The following is a 20,093-nucleotide window of genomic DNA, read 5'->3' on the forward strand; positions in this document are numbered from 1 at the left end:
TCAAGACAGGAATCCAATGTTTCTTTAACTTTTAAGGGGCCCTTCATGATTGCAGCATTGATATCCTTCACTGCCTATGATATCCCACAATCCTGTGTGTGCACCGGGCATTTGGTTGTAAAAATATAAGAGGTGACTAATGGTATGATTAAAAGGATTAAATTCATGACCTAATTTCTTCCAAGAAATAAGCATCGTGGCCATGAAATCTCTGCCTGGTTATGACTAAAGCAAACCTACATTCTGGTAAGGTCATTTGATGTCATGAAACCAGAGTTGTTAGGAGTCACACAAAGCCTTTCTAGTCTGCTGTGATTCATATGATCCTGTGTTGAAACCTAATGAAAACCGAATGAATTTGTTTTTCTTTTTTTTTATGAGAAATGTTCAAACACAATTGTTTTGGTGCAAATAACACTGTTATGAGATCTATAAACATGTAAAAACCATTAGAAAGTGAGCAGTGGGGGCTGTATATCATCTGTGTGAGTCAGACGAGTCAGTAAGAACGCAGGAAACAACAGATTTTAGTCTTCGCTCAGAATTAAAATAACGGGAAAACACTTTATATTTTTCCTGGATACAGTCCCAGCCTTTATACTTTTCAGAAGTTTATTTTAGGCCTTTTCTGCAAAGCAACACATCACATACAGTAGCAAACAAGTATTTATGCTCCAAAACAGAACAGAATCAAAAGAATAGCAGGGTTTCATCCACTGTGTGAGTGATAAGTTAAAGTTAACGCAGAACACAACATGGAACAGAAACTGCGCCAGAAAACAAAATGCACAGAGACTTCTGATAAATACAGATTTACTGTATAAAGCACACATACTGCTGCAAATAATCATATGGACATTTGTTTATAGATTTCCAAAAATTAAACTGCAATTAAGACAAAATAGAACTGTTGTCAATCTAAATTTCTACACAAGCCTATTGAATAAGAGCATTATATTTTATTCCATGAAAGTATTCAATACATTTTTAGACCTTTGAGCATAAATATTGTCAAATCTGTCTGATAATTCTTCAAATGATTAAATAAACAGAGAAAATCCAAAGACATGTCTTAAGATGGTCTGTTTGAAGGGAATGGTGAATTCAAAAACATCATCCATGAATGAAAGATAAGCATTGTAAGTGCTAGGGTAGTACAAAAAAGCTGATACACAAGGTATCAAAATAGATCATATTTAAATTAATGCAATAATGTAATAGGCTATGAGTAGCAGAAGTCATTAAGCATTCATGTCTCTGTCTGTACTGTCAGAGAAATCAAGCAGGAGGTCAGAAGGAGGAACTCTAATGTTGTTAATGAAGCTCTGAGATCTGCAAATATCATTTGTAATCTGCTGTTTGCTGGTCTCAAAACTGATCAGCTTTAGAAATCACATTCTAACGATGAGAGCTAATGCTCCTTTACTCCAGCTAGGATCATCAACAACTTCAAAAACATTCAAATACATCCGCAGACAAAAAAAACAAAAAAAAAAACATTTAAGAATACTCAAACTGCATTTGTAGTAATATTTTGCTTCTGGCCTACAAAAAAGAATTTGAAAAAAATAAATGCATTCGTCTATTTATATCATTTTCTGTCCTTCTGAGAGTTACAAAAATATATTTTATTTCTTCAGCAGGTATATTATATATTTAGATCTAGATTGCATACACTATATGTAACTGTGTGTGGTGTCTACATTTGCAAATGAAATGTGCCTGTGTGTGTGTGTTCAATGAGTAGTCAGTGTCTGTGTATCTGTGTCAGAGCCGAACAGCTCTTTGTATAGCGGAGGGAAGAGGGAATGCACCGTGAGAGGGTAAAGCTGCCGGAACCATCGCAGTTTCTCAATGTGCAGTGCACACAGAGACTCCAGCTCCTGGACTCTTTGAAACAGCTAGGAACATACAAAACCACAACATTAAAGCTTATATATTTCTTTACTTCCTGCATTGAAATCCTCCACCATTCCTTTTCCTCCATCTCTCTTACCTTATGCTGCAGACTCTCCTGATTATCTCTGTGCAGAATGTGACTGAGGGCAAGCCCCACATCTCTCCTGGCTCTCTGCACTCGTTCTCTGTCCTCCAGACACGGTCGATCTACTCAAAACGGAGAGAAATATTGAGAGATGAAGCCCATTCTACTTTAAAGTCAGAGTTTCTGCAGTAATGTGGTTTTGCTGTGCTTACCTGCATTGAGGAGGACCAGCGCAGTGAACACGGCCATCTGCTGTTCAGTCAGTCTCAGCACACACAGATTGTGAGCAAATTCAAATACAGCAGCTATCAGATCACTACATGCTGGAGAACAAACACAGACATTCAAAAATCATTTGAATTATATGGAATTACATTTGTTTCAATAATAATGAACGAAACTTTATAAAACTGAACGTAACTTTTTCAGAAACTATCAAAAATATGCCATTATAAAAGAAGAAAACACTATGAAATAAAAAAAAAATTAACTCAGTAGCAAAAATTTAACATGCTCTTCAAATATGCTTCATTCTTTGTCAATCTTTTTCAAACATTAGTTTTCGCTAATTGTGGATTCTAAATTCATTGCCACAGATTTCCCTCACGTTTCGAAGTTTTTCGTTTGGTGTTTTGACACAAACCTCTCGTGGGGGCGGGCTTAACAATGATCTACTCTGATTGGATAGTGAGCTTTTGATGGACAGGTGCTCTCTGACCGGGAAGTAAAGACGCCACCCAGTGGAGCGCATATTGGAAAGCTCTCCCGGTGATTAAATCTGGTCTCTACCGGAAAAAAAATATTTTTCACTAAGTGAAAGAAAATTATTTTAAGCTCATACACAGTTTCTACCCTGTAAAGAAGTGTATTCAAAGATTTAAAGGGGGGTAAAATGCTATTTCATGCATACTGAGTTTTTTACACTGTTATAGAGTTGGATTCCCATGCTTAACATGGACAAAGTTTCAAAAATTAAGTTGTACGTTTGAAGGAGTATTTTTGTTCCAAAAAAACCCTCTTCCGGTTTGTCACAAGTTTCGGAAAGTTTTTTTCGAGTATGGCTCTGTGTGACGTTAGATGGAGCGGAATTTCCTTATATGGGTCCTAAGGGCACTTCTGCCGGAAGAGCGCGCGCTCCCGTATAGCAGAGCACTGAGAGGCTGAGCACAGCCTGATCAGAGCGAGAGCTTCGCGAAAAGTCACAAAAGAAGTGTGTTTTTGGTTGCCAGAGCAAGACAACCCTGCACAGATTACCAAAAGAGAAACAGCATTAAGGGACCAGTGGATGGAGTTTATTTTTACAGAGCATCAACGGAGTTGTGCAAGTGTTTGTGTTTGTTCCCTGCATTTCGAAGATGCTTGTTTTACAAACAAGGCCCAGTTTGACGCCGGATTTGCACATCGTTTATTTCTTAAGGATAATGCAGTCCCAACGAAAAAGGGTCACGATCGTGTGTTGGAACCGCAGGCGGTGAGTAAAACTGCTTCAAATATCTCTGTGTTGTTAACTTAGCTATCAGCGTGTAAGCACATCAAGTAAACAACATGCGATGTTGTCATCAAACTGCACTTTCCACATGTACATCTTAAAAAAAAAAGAAAAAAAAAAAGACGACAAAGTGGAACTTAGTCATTTTCGAAAACCGCTAAGCAAATATATACAGTTTCAGTACATACCACATAGCATACCGCCTTTGCTGATCTGCGGATCTGTGTCACAGCTTCGCTCTCAACGCAAAAGCCTACTGGCGCTCGTGATTCTTTAGCTCCGCCCACACGTCACGCCTCTAGGCGCTCGTGTTTTTCCGGGAAAAATCAGTACAGACTATCTTTCTCTTATAAATATAATAAAAATAAAGACTTTTTGGAGTTATGAAGGATGCAGTACTACTCTATTGGTACTCAAGATTAACAGGATATTGAGTTTAAACGAGCATTACTCTCAGAAACTTTGGGATGATATTGGTGTGTTTGTCAAGTGTAAGATTTTGCCAGGCTTTCTCAGTAGATATGAAAAACATTATATTCGGGTATATTGACTCTGACCCCACAAATGAAAAGAACAGTTTTGATATTAATTAAAAAATTTTCCTAAACAAATATCACATTTAGAAATGCAAATTCCCCAACTGTAAACCTGTCTTCTCTGTTTACCTAAAAGAAATGGAAAACTATTTGAATGTAATCTCAGTGTCTAATAAGAAAGCTATAAGGACTATTAGATTTGCTCTGCCTTTGATCTCCTTGTTTAATTTTGTTTAGATTTTGGCTTTTTATTCTTTTTTTTTGTGGTGGATATTATGTGATGTATGTTCATACATTGTATGTTTTGTTCTCTGCGGTAATAAAAAGAGAAAAAAAAGCTCTCGCGGTGATTTGTATGCAATACGTCGTGTTTTGTGTTACTAAATATATAAATAATATTTGACCTTCGATCGTCTCAGTAAAGATGAGCTTTCAGGAGACAGAGACACGGAGCGGCGTCATCTTCCTCCTCCGCTTGTCCTTCAAGGCAGCTTGAAGTAAGCTTGTGTTACTGAAGTAACCAATAACATCAATACAAGTTTTTCATGTTACAGTGTGCTACAGTTTGTTGCGGGTAATTATTGTCATTCAGTAACACAAGCTTACTTCAAGCTGCCTTGAAGGACAGACTGAGACGATCGAAGGTCAAATATTATTTACATATTTAGTAATACAAATCACAATCACGAGAGCTTTCCAATATGCGCTCCACTGAGTGGCGTCTGTACTTCAGAGAGCACCTGTCCATCAAAAGCTTACTATCCAATCAGAGTAGATCACTGTTAAGCCCGTCCCCATGAGAGGTTTTTGTCGAAACACCAAACAAAAAACTGCTAAATGTAAGCGAAATCTGTGGCAATTACTTCAGAATCCACGATTAGCTAAAACGAATCTTTGAAAAACATTTACAAAGAATGAAGCATAGAAGAGCCTGCTAAATTTGTGCTACTGAGTTCATTTTTTTCATTTTCATAGTTTTTTTCTTCTTTTGTAATGGCATATTTTTGATAGTTTCTGAAAAAGTTACGTTCAGTTTTATTAAGTTTCATTCATTATTATTGAAACAAATGTAATTCCATAGAATAACATTCCCATTAACTTTTGGAAGGAAAAAAAATGTCTGTTTATAAAAGTGAATAAGTCTCTGTGTCATTCCTTGTGAAAAGGGAGTGTATAGAATGTGTACTTGCATAAAATAATAATGGAATAAAAGGTAACTTAAGTGTACTTAAAGTACACTTTAATAACTGTTTCTTAACATGCTTAACTGCACCTTTGAAAAGTGCACTTTGTAAAAGTTTTCCTTAAAACTTTAGATTTTAATATTTTTGTTGTGCTTTAAAAAAAGTACACTTATTATGATGGGTGGCTAACATACTAAACCGTTTTATAGTTTAAGTTAATACTTTTTAAATATACTAAATTGTGCCTTCATCATTATACAAATGTATTCCAAATTTCAAATATATATGTCATACAATATTCAATAGAAATTACATTAAAGTATATTTTAGTTTACCATGACTCTTTGGCAGTACATTCAGCAGTACACTTTAACCACATTTCAAAGGCAATATAATTACCGTATTTTCCAGACTATAAGTCACACTTTTTTCATAGTTTGGCTGGTCCTGCGACTTATAGTCAGGTGTGACTTATTTATCAAAATTAAATTGACATCAGCCACCAGAGGGCGCAAGTAACCCTAAGACAAACCCTTATCCTAACTTTAACCATTGTCATAAGTCACTCGAGTATATTTGTAGCAATAAAAAAAAAAAAAATTGTATGGCTCAAAATTTTATGCCAAAAAATAAAAATAAAAAAGTAAATATCCATGAAGATATTTAGTAAATTTCCACCTGTAAATATAACAAAACATAATATTTTATTAGTACTATGCATTGCTAAGGACTTGGACAACTTTAAAGGGATAGTTCACTGTCAAATAAAATTTTTATATGTTTTAGTTAACCTCAAGGGGATCCAAGATGTTGGTGTCTTTGTTTCCACAATAGTTTCCATTTTGATATTTTTAGGTCAAACCGTTCTTGTCTGTGATTCATATAATGGAGGTCTATGGTCACCACCTCAAAGAGCATGCACAGAGAAGTCCAAATTAAACAATTCCCCATCGTAAGTACACATTGATGACCTAAGACACGAAAAGAGCGGTTTGTATGAGAAAACGAACAGTATTTATATAGTTTTTACCTCTTGTACACAACCACGTCCAACTGATCTGAAGGCGCGCGTGCTTCCTGATGTGTGATGTGTGCGCGGGCTCTGGCTTAGTCTGCGCAAGCTCGGAAAGCACCGGAAGTGATCTCGCGCATGTACATCACTCATTGTTTACATAGAGATTTTGGAAGTGATACCTTTCACTGTGAAGATCTAAACATATTTAGACATACAAGAAATTGCAATGGAAGACGATTTCGATATATAAACAGACAACGTAGATTTTTTTTCACAACCATATTTATTTGAACCAGAATACACAGATCAAGAACTCAGAACGATGGAACAAATGGAACATAGCAATGCCACAACTACAAGATGACGACGAGGACATTGACAGTATCATATCACACACCTGCCTGACTGAAGATCCTGAGTTTTCTCCACTGTTGAGCCGCAGCGTTTTGCACGTTGTGTTTAGTTTGCCACGTATAAACTTCTAACATTATTGCAACGATTATAGGGTGCATTATAAAACAATTAATTCAGACAGTGCAGATTGTTGCCGTATTGTGTGGTAAACAGTAAACAATGAGTGACGTACACGCATGAGAGATCACTTCCGGCGCTTTCCGCGCTTGCGCAGACTAAGCCAGAGCAGGCGTACACGTCACATCAGGAAGCACGCGTGCCCTCAGATCAGTTGTACGTGGTTGTGTACAAGAGGTAGTGAACGAACTCCATCGCACACCTGTAAGTGATAGGTGCATAGAAAATTAAGACCAGGAGGGTCGTATCAACATATAAGGAACTCCCGCACACTATCTTAACTTGCAAATTAAAATTTTAATCAGGTCGTGTGACCGAAACGCTGGTGTGATTAAAATTTTAATTTGCAAGTTAAGATAGTGTGCGGGAGATCCTTATATGTGTACAAGAGGTAAAAATGATATAAATACTTTTTGTTTTTTTCACACAAACCACTTGTTCCGTGTCTTAGGTCATCAATGTGTACTTACGATGGGGAATTGTTTAATTTGGACTTCTCTGTGCATGCTCTTTGAGGTGGTGACCATAGACCTCCATTATATGAGTCACAGAAAAGAATGGTTTGACCTAAAAATATCAAAATGGAAACTACCACGGAAACAAAGACACCTACATCTTGGATGCCTTTGAGGTTAACTAAAACATATAAAAATTCAATTTGAAAGTGAACTTTCCCTTTAAAGGCGATTTTCTCAATATTATTTTTTTTTGCACCCTTGGATTCCAGATTTTCAAATTGTATCTCAGCCAAATATTGTCCGATCCTAACAAACCCCACATCAATGAAAAGCCTATCTGTTATAAGTGTAACCTAATTTTAAACTACAGGTATGTATGTAACTACAACTTAATTAAAATTAACATGAATTTAATTTCCCAAAAACATTCTATCCAGTTTGCAATAGGTGTATAATATATTAAAATATATTATTTGTTATTAGTACTTTGTACGTATTAGTATTATTCACAAGGTATTATACAAATCTGATTAAATTCAGATTTTTAAAAATATGTTGAAAAAAAAGCTCTTACACTGGAAGCATAGGGGGCATTCGCTGTAAATCAAAATATTATTTTAACTCACCAAGGGATTTGAAAAGTTCTGTTCCAGCAAATTTGCCGTCAAAGAATACTGTGTTGTTTTCTGTGTTAAACATCCGACTCATCCGGACCAGAACCACTTCCATGGACCCTAATAAGAAAGAAGGCGGCAGAGAGGAGAGAGCAACATACACAGAATTATAGAAACAGGACAGAGAGATGAGAATGGAGCTATAAACCTTGTAAACCTTACCAGCCGTAACTGGTTAACTAGTATGTTGTACGGACAGCTATATCTCACCACTCTTGAGGAGAGCAATTTGATCATTTTGACAAAGCTGACGAAATCCGGGGATACGTTTAGCAAACTCCACCACGTACTGAACAGCATCGGTCAAACGCACCGCACAGTGCTGCCACATCTCATCCACCGACTGCAGAGAGAGGAAGAAGAGATGGAGAAAGTGAGACGGAGCACATTTTCAGGTTTCTCAGAGGCAGAAGTCATCATAGTTGCAGTAGAAACACTCTTACATTCGCATTAACTAGTTTTTTTTTTTGATTCAAGTATAATATAATACAAGGAATAGTGTTATAAAGTACATACATTTAAAACAAAGAGAAAAAAATATGAAAAACATTTGAGGACGCTGATGACCATTAAATGCGTCATCAGTCCATTGAGATTTATAATGAATTCAATCACAAAGAGAAATGTTTGACTAATGACACACTGTTTCACGTTGTCATCACTTAAAGCTGTGCTAGTGACATAAGAGTAGAGAGCATGTACTTTGCTCTGGTAAGCGTGGATCTCCTCCCTGCTGAAAACCTTCCATCTGAGAGCCTGCAGCTCCTCCGGTCGATACTGAGTCGTCTCTCTGTGGGAACGAACGATACTTGCAGAGAGCTCCTCTGTCAACAAACACAGAGAAAGATGTTAATCCAAAAGCTAAACAGTACAACACCACTTAGTACAACTCCTAAAGGTGTGATCACTTTATCGAAATGTGAGCACACGATAACACTGTTAAAGGGATAGTTCAACCAAAAGTAAAAATTCTGTCATTAATTACTCACCCTCATGTCGTTCCAAAACTGTAAGACCTTCACTCATCTTCAGGACACAATTCTGAATCTTGATCATGTAAGGATCCTTGCTGTCTATGGGAGGCTCAGAGAGCTCTCGGAAGGCATCGAAATATTTTAATTTGTGTCCTAAAGGTGAACAAAGGTCTTACGGGTTTGGAACAACATGAGGGTGAGTAATTAATGACAGAATTTAGATTTTGGGGTGAACTATTGTTCTAAACCACTTTAGAACACCACACAGCTCTCACGAATCTTGTGGTTCTCACCTATGTGTAGAGATGCGGGGTAAGAAAAGAACGAGCTCTCAGGGTCAAAAGGACGAATGCCCATTTCACTACCGCTCATGTTCAGAATAGCCTCCGGTGTAGACCTTGTGGAGTCATATCCTGAAAGAGAGGAAGAGAAAACTATACACCACAATATCATTTGAGATGAAAAGTACTTGCTACAGTGGAGAATTTCTCACCTCTCCCAGCTGACAAGCTGTTGCTGTCACCTCTCCTGTGGGAGCCCCTGTAGGCCAGACTCTGAGCCTGGGCCTCGCCTATGCGACAATCCAGGTATGGATGCATCTCTGGAGGGCAGCCTTGCAGTTCAGGCTCTACAGAGTAAGGGTAAGCTGGAGGAAGAGGTGGGATGAGATGTGATGACTGTTCTCTGGGCTCTTTGCTGGATCGGTAGGCTGGAAGAGGCTGGGGCTCATGGACTGAGTTGGCCTGAAGACGCTGCTGCTGCCGGTGTCTCTCAACTTCTGCAAACAGAGAGTCTCTCTGGCGCTTAGACATCCGGCCAAACTTCACCGCTGAGGGAGATGAGAAAACGTCACGAAAAAGGTGGAATTAATCATTCTATATCATCCATTCAAGCATTCTTCTATCCATCATTTCTTACCATCACGGCTCATTCCCTGAGCGACACATTTTTTGAGACGGCAGCTCTGGCAGCGGTTGCGGCTGGCGCGGTCAATAGGACAGTTGCTCTGTCTGGAGCAGGAGTACTGCACACTGGAGGACTGACTTCTGCGGAAGAAGCCCTGTAGAGGCAGAAAGCGGTGGGTCGGTGGGGTGTAGAACTGGGGAGTGTACTAAAAAAGCAAAATTATGAATATTTGACATTTCTTTTTCTTACCTTGCAGCCCTCACAAGTGATAACTCCATAATGAACCCCGGATGACTTGTCTCCACAGATCTTACATGGGATCACCTCAATCTGAGCTATAGACACAAACAGAACAATAACAACACAAACACTGAATGAATGAATGAGGCAGTTATATAAGCATTAAAGCCTTGACCGTGTGTTTTAACATAAATGTGTTGAGCTGTCACAGGCGATTAAAATAATTCCAAATGCTATTAATCAGATTATAATTCTAGCCAGCAGAGGGCAGCATAGCCCAGATCAAACAGTTGTCATTACATATAGCCTACTACATTATAGTTGGTATTTTTAATGAAAATGTAATTTTATATTTTATCGATGAATACTTTCTTGCAGCAAGAATGCATTTAATTGATCAAAAGTGACAGTTTGAAGATATTTATAATGTTGCAAAGTATTTCTATTTCAAAAAATGCTATGTTGAACTATTCATTTATTTATTTGTTCAAGAATGCTGAAAAAAACTGCTTTAACATACATTTATTGATAATAAACAAGAAATGTTTCTTGAGCACAAGATCAACATATTAGAACGATTTCTGAAGGATCACGTGCCACTGAAGACTGGAGTAATAGATGCTTAGAAAATATATTAAAATGAAAGAATTGAATCTATAATCATATCTCACAATACAGTTATAGATTATAGTGATTATACATTTTTACTTAACCTAAAATTAACTAAACCATGCATTAATAATGAGATTTAAAAAAAAGCACAGACACACCCAAATCTTAAGTGGTTAAAAATGTATGTTGATGCTTTAAGATGTTAAAATAGGTACAGTATCTTGTGATGGATGAGTAGACTAATTAATATGAAGAAATGAAATACTGGATGGCTGGTTCTTTTTGTAGTATATCCTTAAGTGTGTTTGCTGTTAAATACACACCTACATTATACAAGTGTACAAGTGCAAATACACAGAAGTATAAACTCACAAAGCTGCTAAGACTCAAACACACACTGGTTTTGTAACAGACTAAATAATCCCTGAAAGCCACATTAAGAAATCCTAATCTAATGAACAGAGGGAGAGAAGGGAAGGGGGAGGAGGAATGAAAGGAAAGAGAGAGGTATGAATGAAGTGTAAAAAAGGTAATATATTTAAAATACGTATGGTATAGTTCGAATCTATTAACAAAGATACTGCTTGGGAATTACTGACATTAAATTAAAATTCAACTTTATTTGGAGTACTATTTGTGCACAATGCACATTTCCTAATATTAAGCCTAAAATATGTTTTAATGTCACTATTGATGAGGATATGATCTTTGAATAATTTTTTAAATGCAAGATATTTAAAGTATGCCTGCAATAGTTCCACGTCAGCACAATATATAAATACAGTTCATCTTTAGTTGGACACAATTAAAGTGCATTAAGCACAAAATGTGTTATTCCAATTAGCAATTTAGCACTTTAAGCATCCCAGTTTAGTATACAAATAGTATAATTGCAGGGTGTTTTGATTATGTAAATGTATTTGTAGAATAGTTAAAAAAATTTTTTTTATGTATTTTAAATATAATTATTTTTCACTAGGGATATACGCATATTTTTGTCATGTTAGGAACTTGATGTCTATTTGTATACTAGGTTAATGATATTTTCTTTCTCCCCAAAACTTCATCTAGTAAGTGTTTTTCTTTGCAATGACTGTTGTGTTTTCTCCGGTCCCTGAAATGTAGCTGATTCCAGGTTTTATACTGGGGAGATTTGGTCTGAAAATGTAGCAAACACACATGCAGACACAGAAATTCATAGCATTAAAAGTGAAATTACAGTGTATTTAACAATAATATCAGAAACCATATGCAAAGGGACAGGTCTTAAAATACTTTAGTGTTTAAAACTGCGATGTAACAGAAATAGTGTCCGTTTCTTCTGTATTACCAGAGTGAAACAGATTATCAAAAAGAAAACACTGTAGAATGGGGACTTCCTTCCACATTGCTGAATGGATGGAGGCGGATCTGAATTCAAGCTTCTGATTAATTGTAAGAAAGGGATGGTTTTTAAAAAATATGAATGAAAAGAATATTGGACAAGCCCAGCAAATATCAGCATATGTTCCAGATGATATAAAAAATTATGCATTGATGAATTTTTAATAATAAGATCAATAGTATTCATTTTGAAAAAAAGATTGGGTGAATTTGTGTTGCATGTTCACTTGTACTCTATGTTCTGGTCTGGAGTCCTATCACTTAAAATAATGAGAGGTTTTGTTGCATTTCTGTCATGTTTGCAGGTACCTCATTTGAAATGTATGTGTTCTGTACATTAGTGTGTGTGTGTGTGTGTGTGTGTTTTCAGTCAAAATGACAGTAAGTCTAACCTACTTATTTCTTGGAATCCCGCAATGTGTGCGTGGCTAAGTGATGTGGTCACATCGTCCATTACCAAGGAACATGAGTCCCCTCCCTCAAGTGCGCACACACACACACACACACACACACACACACACTATGAACACATACAGTTGGGAGTAAACATAGAGAAGGAAGTGAATGAGAGAATGATGCAAGGTTAAAGTTCATAAGTTTAAAGATGCATTCCACTGAGGCTTATTACAAAATACAATGAAATGCAATCATAAAATGATGTAATAAGGTTTTAATTGAGAGCTGAACTAATTCGATTACACATTTTAAATTGTTAGTCAAGGGTCATATTTAATCCTAGCTTAATGTAATGCTGTGAGTGGATTTTGTGCAATAGTGAGAGCTTTTGCAAAACATCTCAACTAACATTTGTAGAAAAGGTATTCCATTGTCTAGAAGCGTCAACACATTTTTTCATTAATATATTGAATATATGAAAGGATCATAACCATGCAGGTCAGATTCAGAGTTTGTTTGGCTGTTCTGTGGTGCTCTGCTGTTCATGTGCACAATCTTTGTGTCAGCAGTTTCAGAAAACATAAACAATTTTATCTTGTGTGAATTCAGTGTGGTTCACTGTGTGTTTTGAGCATTGTGTGGTTTAAATACTGCATAGCAGTGCCGTTTCTAGACATAGGCGAGCTACAGTAGGTGGTCGCCTAGGCTCATACTGGCACTACATTGCTACATTTTAGCAGGATTGTGATAAAGAGTGGCATGGTCAACCTAAAATATATGACTGCCGCCGCAACTGGATCCCCCAACATTATTGGGCTAGAGTACTGTCAAACTGACGATGCCTGTATGCCGTTGGATCAGAGTGCTATCAATTGCTGCCTGATTGTTGTGTGCAAAGTTTGCATTTGCATTTGTATCAACTCCATTAGATCAATGGGCTCTGTCAGTGCTTTGGCAAAACATTTTTTTTTTTTTTTTGCCATGCAATAAAAGCTAGGTTCACATTTAAAATATTGGTATAGTAAATAAAGTGCACAAAATCAGTATTTTGTTTAGGCAGTATTTGTGGCAGTTGATAAATCATCTTGCAAGATTTCCCTAAAAGGTGTGCGTTTCTGCGTCAATGCATTGTTAAAGGGGGGGTGAAATGCTATTTCATGCATACTGAGTTTTATACACTGTTAAAGAGTTTGATTCCCATGCTAAACATGGACAAAGTTTCAAAAATTAAGTTGTACGTTTGAAGGAGTATTTTTGTTCCAAAAAAAACCTCTACCGGTTTGTCACAAGTTTCGGAAAGTTTTTTTCGAGTATGGCTCTGTGTGACGTTAGATGGAGCGGAATTTCCTTATATGGGTCCTAAGTGCGCGCTCTTCTGCCGGAAGAGCGCGTGCTCCAGTATAGCAGGGCACTGAGAGCGGAAGAGCGCGCACGCCCGTATAGCAGAGCAGAGAGAGGCTGTGCACAGCCTGATCAGAGCGAGAGCGTCGCGAAAAGTCACAAAAGAAGTGTGTTTTTGGTTGCCAGGGCAAGACAACCCTGCACAGATTACCAAAAGAGAAACAGCATTAAGGGACCAGTGGATGGAGTTTATTTTTACAGAGCATCAACGGAGTTGTGCAAGTGTTTGTGTTTGTTCCCTGCATTTCGGATTGCACATCGTTTATTTCTTAAGGATAATGCAGTCCCAACGAAAAAGGGTCACGATTATGTGTTGGAACCACATGCAGTGAGTAAAATTGCTTCAAATATCTCTGTGTTGTTAACTTAGCTATCAGCGTGTAAGCACATCAAGTAAACAACATGCGATGTTGTCATCAAACTGCACTTTCCACATGTACAGCTTAAAAAAAAAAAAAAAAAAGACGACATAAAGTGGAACTTTGTCATTTTCCAAAACCGTTTAGCAAATATATACAGTTTCAGTACATACCACGTAGCATACCGCCTTTGCTGATGCTGCTCTTGTTAAATTTCAGCCTCTGGATCTGTGTCACAGCTTCAAAACGTTCTCAACACAAAAGCCTACTGGCGCTCGTGATTCTTTAGCTCCGCCCACACGTCACGCCTCTAGGCGCTCGTGTTTTTCCGGGAAAAATCGGTACAGACTATCTTTCTCTTATAAATATAATAAAAATAAAGACTTTTTGGAGTTATGAAGGATGCAGTACTACTCTATAGGTACTCAAGATTAACAGGATATTGAGTGAAAACGAGCATTTCACCCCCCCCTTTAAAGGATCAGTGTATCATGTAATATTCCCATATAAACTTTAACAGCCAATAAAAAAATTGGTATAGTAAAATTTGTTAATTCAGAAGTTCAGTAGACCTTTTATTAAACCACTTTGTTGAGTTTAATGCATCCTTACGAAGGTGTTGAAATACTGAATCAATGAAATCATTTCTAACAGCACTTAATGGGAAAAAAAGCATCATTTTACATTTACGCATTTATCAGATGCTTTTATCCAAAGCGACTCAAAGTGCATTCAGGCTAAAAAAAATGTTGTGCACAATATATATATATATATATATATATATATATATATATATATATTAAACATGTGCCGGTATTAGGTAATGTGATATATTAACGGTAATGAATATGCACGATATTGTTATCGTGGGCACTTATAAATACCACAAATAATTATATATTACAAATTATTCAGAATTTGAAATGCATTTTAAAAAAACTATTCCAGTCAACTGGTCAAAATGCACAACACTGCTGTATGTTGTTTGTAAGACGCATGTGTGCTGTGATGTAAACAAGCACGTAAGAGAAGCACATGGAGAAACACATGGGGGACACGTTGATTGAAAGCATTCACTCTCTGACAGCAGATGGCGCTAAACTGCAGAGAATGCAGTCCTTACCCTGGAAACCCCATATATAAACCAGCTGCACTACTTTCTAAAACATATTTAATAATTTTAAATAGCCATTCAGATTTGTGTATTTGCTATGATGTTCATCTTACCTATTGGTCTTTATAATTATTTAGCACTTTAATATGTGCAAAACTTTTAAGTTTATATATATTTCTGAATTGCTTTATTTTATTTAAATGTTCAGTTATTTTTTTTATTCCAAAAAAAGTTATTTAACCTACTATATTATACTATATTTTGAGCACTTTTTAAAACTAAATGTCAATACCTTGGTAATACCGTTTACCATGATAAAAGCATGAGCAATTAATCGCAAGAGTAAAATTTGATACCGGCACATATATATGAGTGCCAATAGGGATTTCGCCTAAGATGTCAAATATGCTTTAATAACTTTATTTTCTTTAATATATTTGTCAAATTAGTAAATGAATAATAAAAATGTCTGATAAAATTGGCTGGTGGGCAAAAATAAAATAATAAAATAAAATTGCGATGCCCTTCAAAACCACCCATGTGAAATGCTGCTTAACTCTCGGCCATGTCATTTATCTAAAAAATTTGAAAAAAAGGTGATCTGAGGTAAAGTGGAATCTGTATGTGTCATGTCAGCCTGACCTTTTCATGTCAGAAATTCAAGCTTCTTTTGATGAGTTTTCCCCCCCAGTCTATCAAAGCCCTTAAAGTGGGTGAATCAAAGAAGGGCATTTTTTCTCACAAAAACAACAAAATCAAATAACACATCACAAGACAACAGGGAGATTTACTGTGACTGACTGAGACAGGGGGAATATTGAGTGTGAGGAGGTGGACGTGAAGGTGTCAACCTCAGAGTCTTTTTAAGTGGTTTAATTCTCTTTCGCTCTGACTTTCCCTCTTTCATGCATTGTCTTGCTCTTTCTTTCCCTCTCTCTATCTCGCTCACAAAGGAAACGACTGCCAGTAATACGCTCTTTCATCTGTGTTTTTACTGCCAGGAATGTCCATCCCCCTCTTCACACCGCCCCTTTCTTTCTCATCCTCTCTTCTCCCAATCCCACATTCTCCCAAAAGATATTCAGTGGAAATATTAATCTGATACAGCACTTATAAAAAAACTACATCAAAAGAAATCTAAACATATCATATATCTTGCCTAAAATCGAATGCAAAATATCATGCAAGATAATTTTCAGTTATTATAAGTGATTTAATTAACCTTGTAAAGTCTAGCATATGAAATTACAGCCAGAATCAATTAAAAATCAGTTAATTGAACCTTTTAAAAAGATCTTAAAATAGATACATTTAAAAATAATGTGTTTCCGTTTGTAATGTATAAAATCATACCTGATACATTTCAACATGTATGGATACAAATATCTAAGTTTCTACAGCCCAGTAAGGGTTCATCATGAAATATTACTAACAATATAAAAGCTATTCTTATAGCAGTTTGCTTTATAAAAGAGAATAAACTCAACATCCACCAGACCACAGAAGGCATGTAGTAATGTGTACAAAAACCTTTTGAGCAAAGTTTTTATCATGTTGATTATTAAGAGAGCTAAATGTATAGACTTTATAGGGATATATACATCCAAATGTATTAATCCAATATCTATCTATCATATCTATAAATTAAGCATCGTTTGTGTGTGTGCATGTTTCTGTGTCAGTGTGTTTATGTCAGTGGGTCAAGGTATGTCTTGATTCAGGGCACAAAAGGAAACACACTGCAACAGTTTTTGCAAGAGGGCGGGTCTCATGTCAGGAGTGTGTGTGTCTGGAGGAAAGGTGTGAATGTGGGTTGACATCCTATCTATTGCATGTGACATTTGCAGATGCAATTTAAAAAGTACCATGTTGGGCGCTGAATTCTGCAGCCAGATTTTTGAGCCAGTCAATAACCTAAATGCCATATGATTAATAACTCTGGAGCCAGGTAAACGACAGCATTACACCGCAGAAATGAGTGTACATCGATTTTTTCACTATTGTCTGACCTGAGCTGAAAGACAATATTTGGTTCCAAAAACATTCCAATAATCCATTTAAGTCACTTATGAGCTCTAAAAACAGCTAACATGTCTGAAATAATATATAGACTTACAAACAGTTTTATTTTTAGTGTTATTATAGCTTTTAGAATGAGCTTTTATTGTTTTCCTTTTAAATTTAGTTAAGGTTTTAATACATGTATACACACACACACAAACACTGTTGTTCAAAAGTTTGGGATCAGTAAGATTTGTAATGTTTTTTTCCTTTTTTGATCAAGGCCATATTTATTTGATTAAAAATACACACAAAAAATTATTAAAATTTCTAATATTTGTTTTCGGTTTTAATATACTTTAAAATATAATTTATTTCTGTGATGCAAAGCTGAATTTTCATCAGCCATAACTCCAGTCTTCAGTGTCACATGATTCTTCAGAAATCAGTCTGATACGCTTACTGTATTTATTAGCATGAATGGATACACTTTTGCTTCTTAATATTGTTTTATAAGTTGTGATACTTTTTTTCAAGGTTATTTGATGAATAAATAGTTTAAAAGAACAGTATTTATTTAAAACATAAATATTTTCTTACAATGTAAGTCATTACTTTTTATACACTTAGCACACCCTTGCTGAATAAAAGCATGCATTACTAAAAAAAAGAAAGAAAGAAAGAAAGAAAGAAAAAACATCATCATATTAGAATGATTTCTGAAAGATCATGTGACACTGAAGACTGGAGTAATGGCTGATAAAAATGCAGCTTAGTTTACAGGAATAAATTATCTTTTAAGGTATATTAAAATATAAACTCATTAAAAATAACAATAATTTTTTCAATAATATTTCACAAAATTAAATGTATTAAGAAAATCTGTTGCTGAAAATGAACAAACAAGTACAATTTCCTGTTACTGCATATTGAAACGATAGGCAACTTTTATCTCCTTGCTCATTATCAGCCTTTTTTCATTCCTTTCTTTCACTTTAGGAAAAGTCAGAAAAAAGCATCCAATATATTAGTTTGAAATTGCATCATGAGATGTTTTAGGGTTAAATAAAATGTCCATAATGTTCTGACAGAAAATGACTCATATCTTTTGTGTTTTTTACATATTTTTTTTTAGTTTGAGTATACTATCTAAACCTAACTGGCGCACTCACACTTCCACATTCACATGCTACTCAACACTTTTAACATCTTCATGAGGGATTCCTTCACTAAGAGACCTCTCTCAAACACAAGGCCTGTAATCAAAAAACCAATCTCTTCCTGGGTTCCTTGCTTGTGTTTTCTATCTGCTTCAGTTTAAAACACACTGATACCAACATGTTCCCTTGCACACCTCAACTCCAAATAGAGAAATATCTGTATAGAAACAAAAAACTTCTCATTCTCATTATATCTCTCTGAAACCACATGCTGATAAAGAGAACAGTTCTCTTCTTCTCTTCTCTGCTATCTGTTCACCTTAACCACACACTAACACTGACTAAAAAAAGCCTTCTTTTTTCTAATCTCCTCTGCTCAAATTGATGAAAACTATATCAAAAAAGAAAAAGAAAAATAATAATTATTACAGAGGACTCTCAATCTAACAAAATAGACAATATCAGGCCGCTAAAAATAAAACATTTTGTTGTTGTTTTTTATACATTAGATTAATACTGCATGTAATATTTGCTAATGTGAAATAAAATTAGAATGACCACAAATGACAGATCATTAGCAGTCATTAATCCAGAAGTACTTACCACAGCTTGAAATCACATTGAAACATTGACGTATCCGTCAAAATATTTCTCCAAAATGAAGCCAAATGTTCACAACGGATAAAAACGGACTAAAACAGATTTCTAAGCTGCATTATTTGAGCTAAAACTGAACAAAGTAAAGTTTCCTTTCGAATTGTACTTAAATTTGCACAATAACTTTGAGAGACTAAATGCATATCTCTCAGATCGTACAGGTTTCCAGAAATGAAGATACTATCTCACCTATATATATTGCTGTTTGACTGTAAGTAAGATGCAAGCTGAGATATGTCGTAAATGATTATCTCTGATGTATCACTGATAGAGAAAAACTACATAAAACTATACCACAACTTCAGTATATAGGTCTGAAAATGCAACAGCAAATGGTGCATGTCCTCCTACTATTTAGGATTTTTTATTTTAATGTTTATGAAAGTTGGGAATCTCTGTGACATACTCAATTTTATATATATATATATATATATATATATATATATATATATATATATATATATATATATATATATATGGGTGCACATAATTTTTTCAGCCTGGTTCTCATATGAAAACCTGGAGATTTGGTTTGGTCCTCACACTGCATATAGTGTGACCCATTAAATATAACTATAAAAAATGAATTAATAATAGTTATAATATTATTGCACTTATTTTTTTTATAAAACAATAGTAAATAAACTAAATAATAGTGTGTGATAATATTATAACAAATAAAAGGCAGTCCTAGTATTAAATACAAATACATTTATTTTATAGTAAACTTAAAAATAAAATGCTAATATTTACTATACTTTCTTTGTTTGCCTCTTTAAGAACAACCGCCTTATGTATTCCCAAATTTTAAGTCGCTTTGGATAAAAGCGTCTTAAAATGAATAAATAAAAACATTTTCATCATATTCAAACTTAAAATCAGCAGGCTTTTATTTTGGCAGGTTGCTGGCAAGTAAGTATAATCGTTTACGGATTTAGCGCTGCTGATTAAAGAGCGTCAGTGAATGAATGTCACAGTTTTGCGCTGTGCTTTGAAAACGGCATGGCATAGCCTAGATT

At 35.5% G+C, this 20,093-nt stretch overlaps 1 protein-coding gene across 6 annotated transcripts in view; it reads right to left on the reverse strand.

Moving 5' to 3' along the window:
- Nucleotides 1–594: 594 nt before the first annotated feature.
- Nucleotides 595–20,093, reverse strand: part of LOC127974456 (nuclear receptor ROR-alpha B) — a 51,432-nt gene continuing 31,933 nt past the window's right edge. For 3 of the 6 annotated variants that reach the window (XM_052577703.1, XM_052577701.1, XM_052577705.1), the window contains 11 exons: nucleotides 10,001–10,086; nucleotides 9,764–9,905; nucleotides 9,339–9,674; nucleotides 9,139–9,258; nucleotides 8,861–8,998; nucleotides 8,574–8,695; nucleotides 8,082–8,214; nucleotides 7,824–7,931; nucleotides 2,197–2,307; nucleotides 1,997–2,109; nucleotides 595–1,901 (listed from right to left, as the gene is read on the reverse strand). In XM_052577703.1, coding sequence (XP_052433663.1) covers nucleotides 1,737–1,901; nucleotides 1,997–2,109; nucleotides 2,197–2,307; nucleotides 7,824–7,931; nucleotides 8,082–8,214; nucleotides 8,574–8,695; nucleotides 8,861–8,998; nucleotides 9,139–9,258; nucleotides 9,339–9,674; nucleotides 9,764–9,905; nucleotides 10,001–10,086 — 1,574 coding nt within the window. In that variant the 3' untranslated portion in view covers nucleotides 595–1,736. The remainder of the gene's footprint in view (nucleotides 1,902–1,996; nucleotides 2,110–2,196; nucleotides 2,308–7,823; nucleotides 7,932–8,081; nucleotides 8,215–8,573; nucleotides 8,696–8,860; nucleotides 8,999–9,138; nucleotides 9,259–9,338; nucleotides 9,675–9,763; nucleotides 9,906–10,000; nucleotides 10,087–20,093) is intronic. The other 3 variants (XM_052577702.1, XM_052577706.1, XM_052577707.1) reach the window with 3 other exon arrangements.

The sequence above is a fragment of the Carassius gibelio genome, chromosome B16, assembly GCF_023724105.1.
Source record: "Carassius gibelio isolate Cgi1373 ecotype wild population from Czech Republic chromosome B16, carGib1.2-hapl.c, whole genome shotgun sequence".
Taxonomy (NCBI): Eukaryota; Metazoa; Chordata; class Actinopteri; order Cypriniformes; family Cyprinidae; genus Carassius; species Carassius gibelio.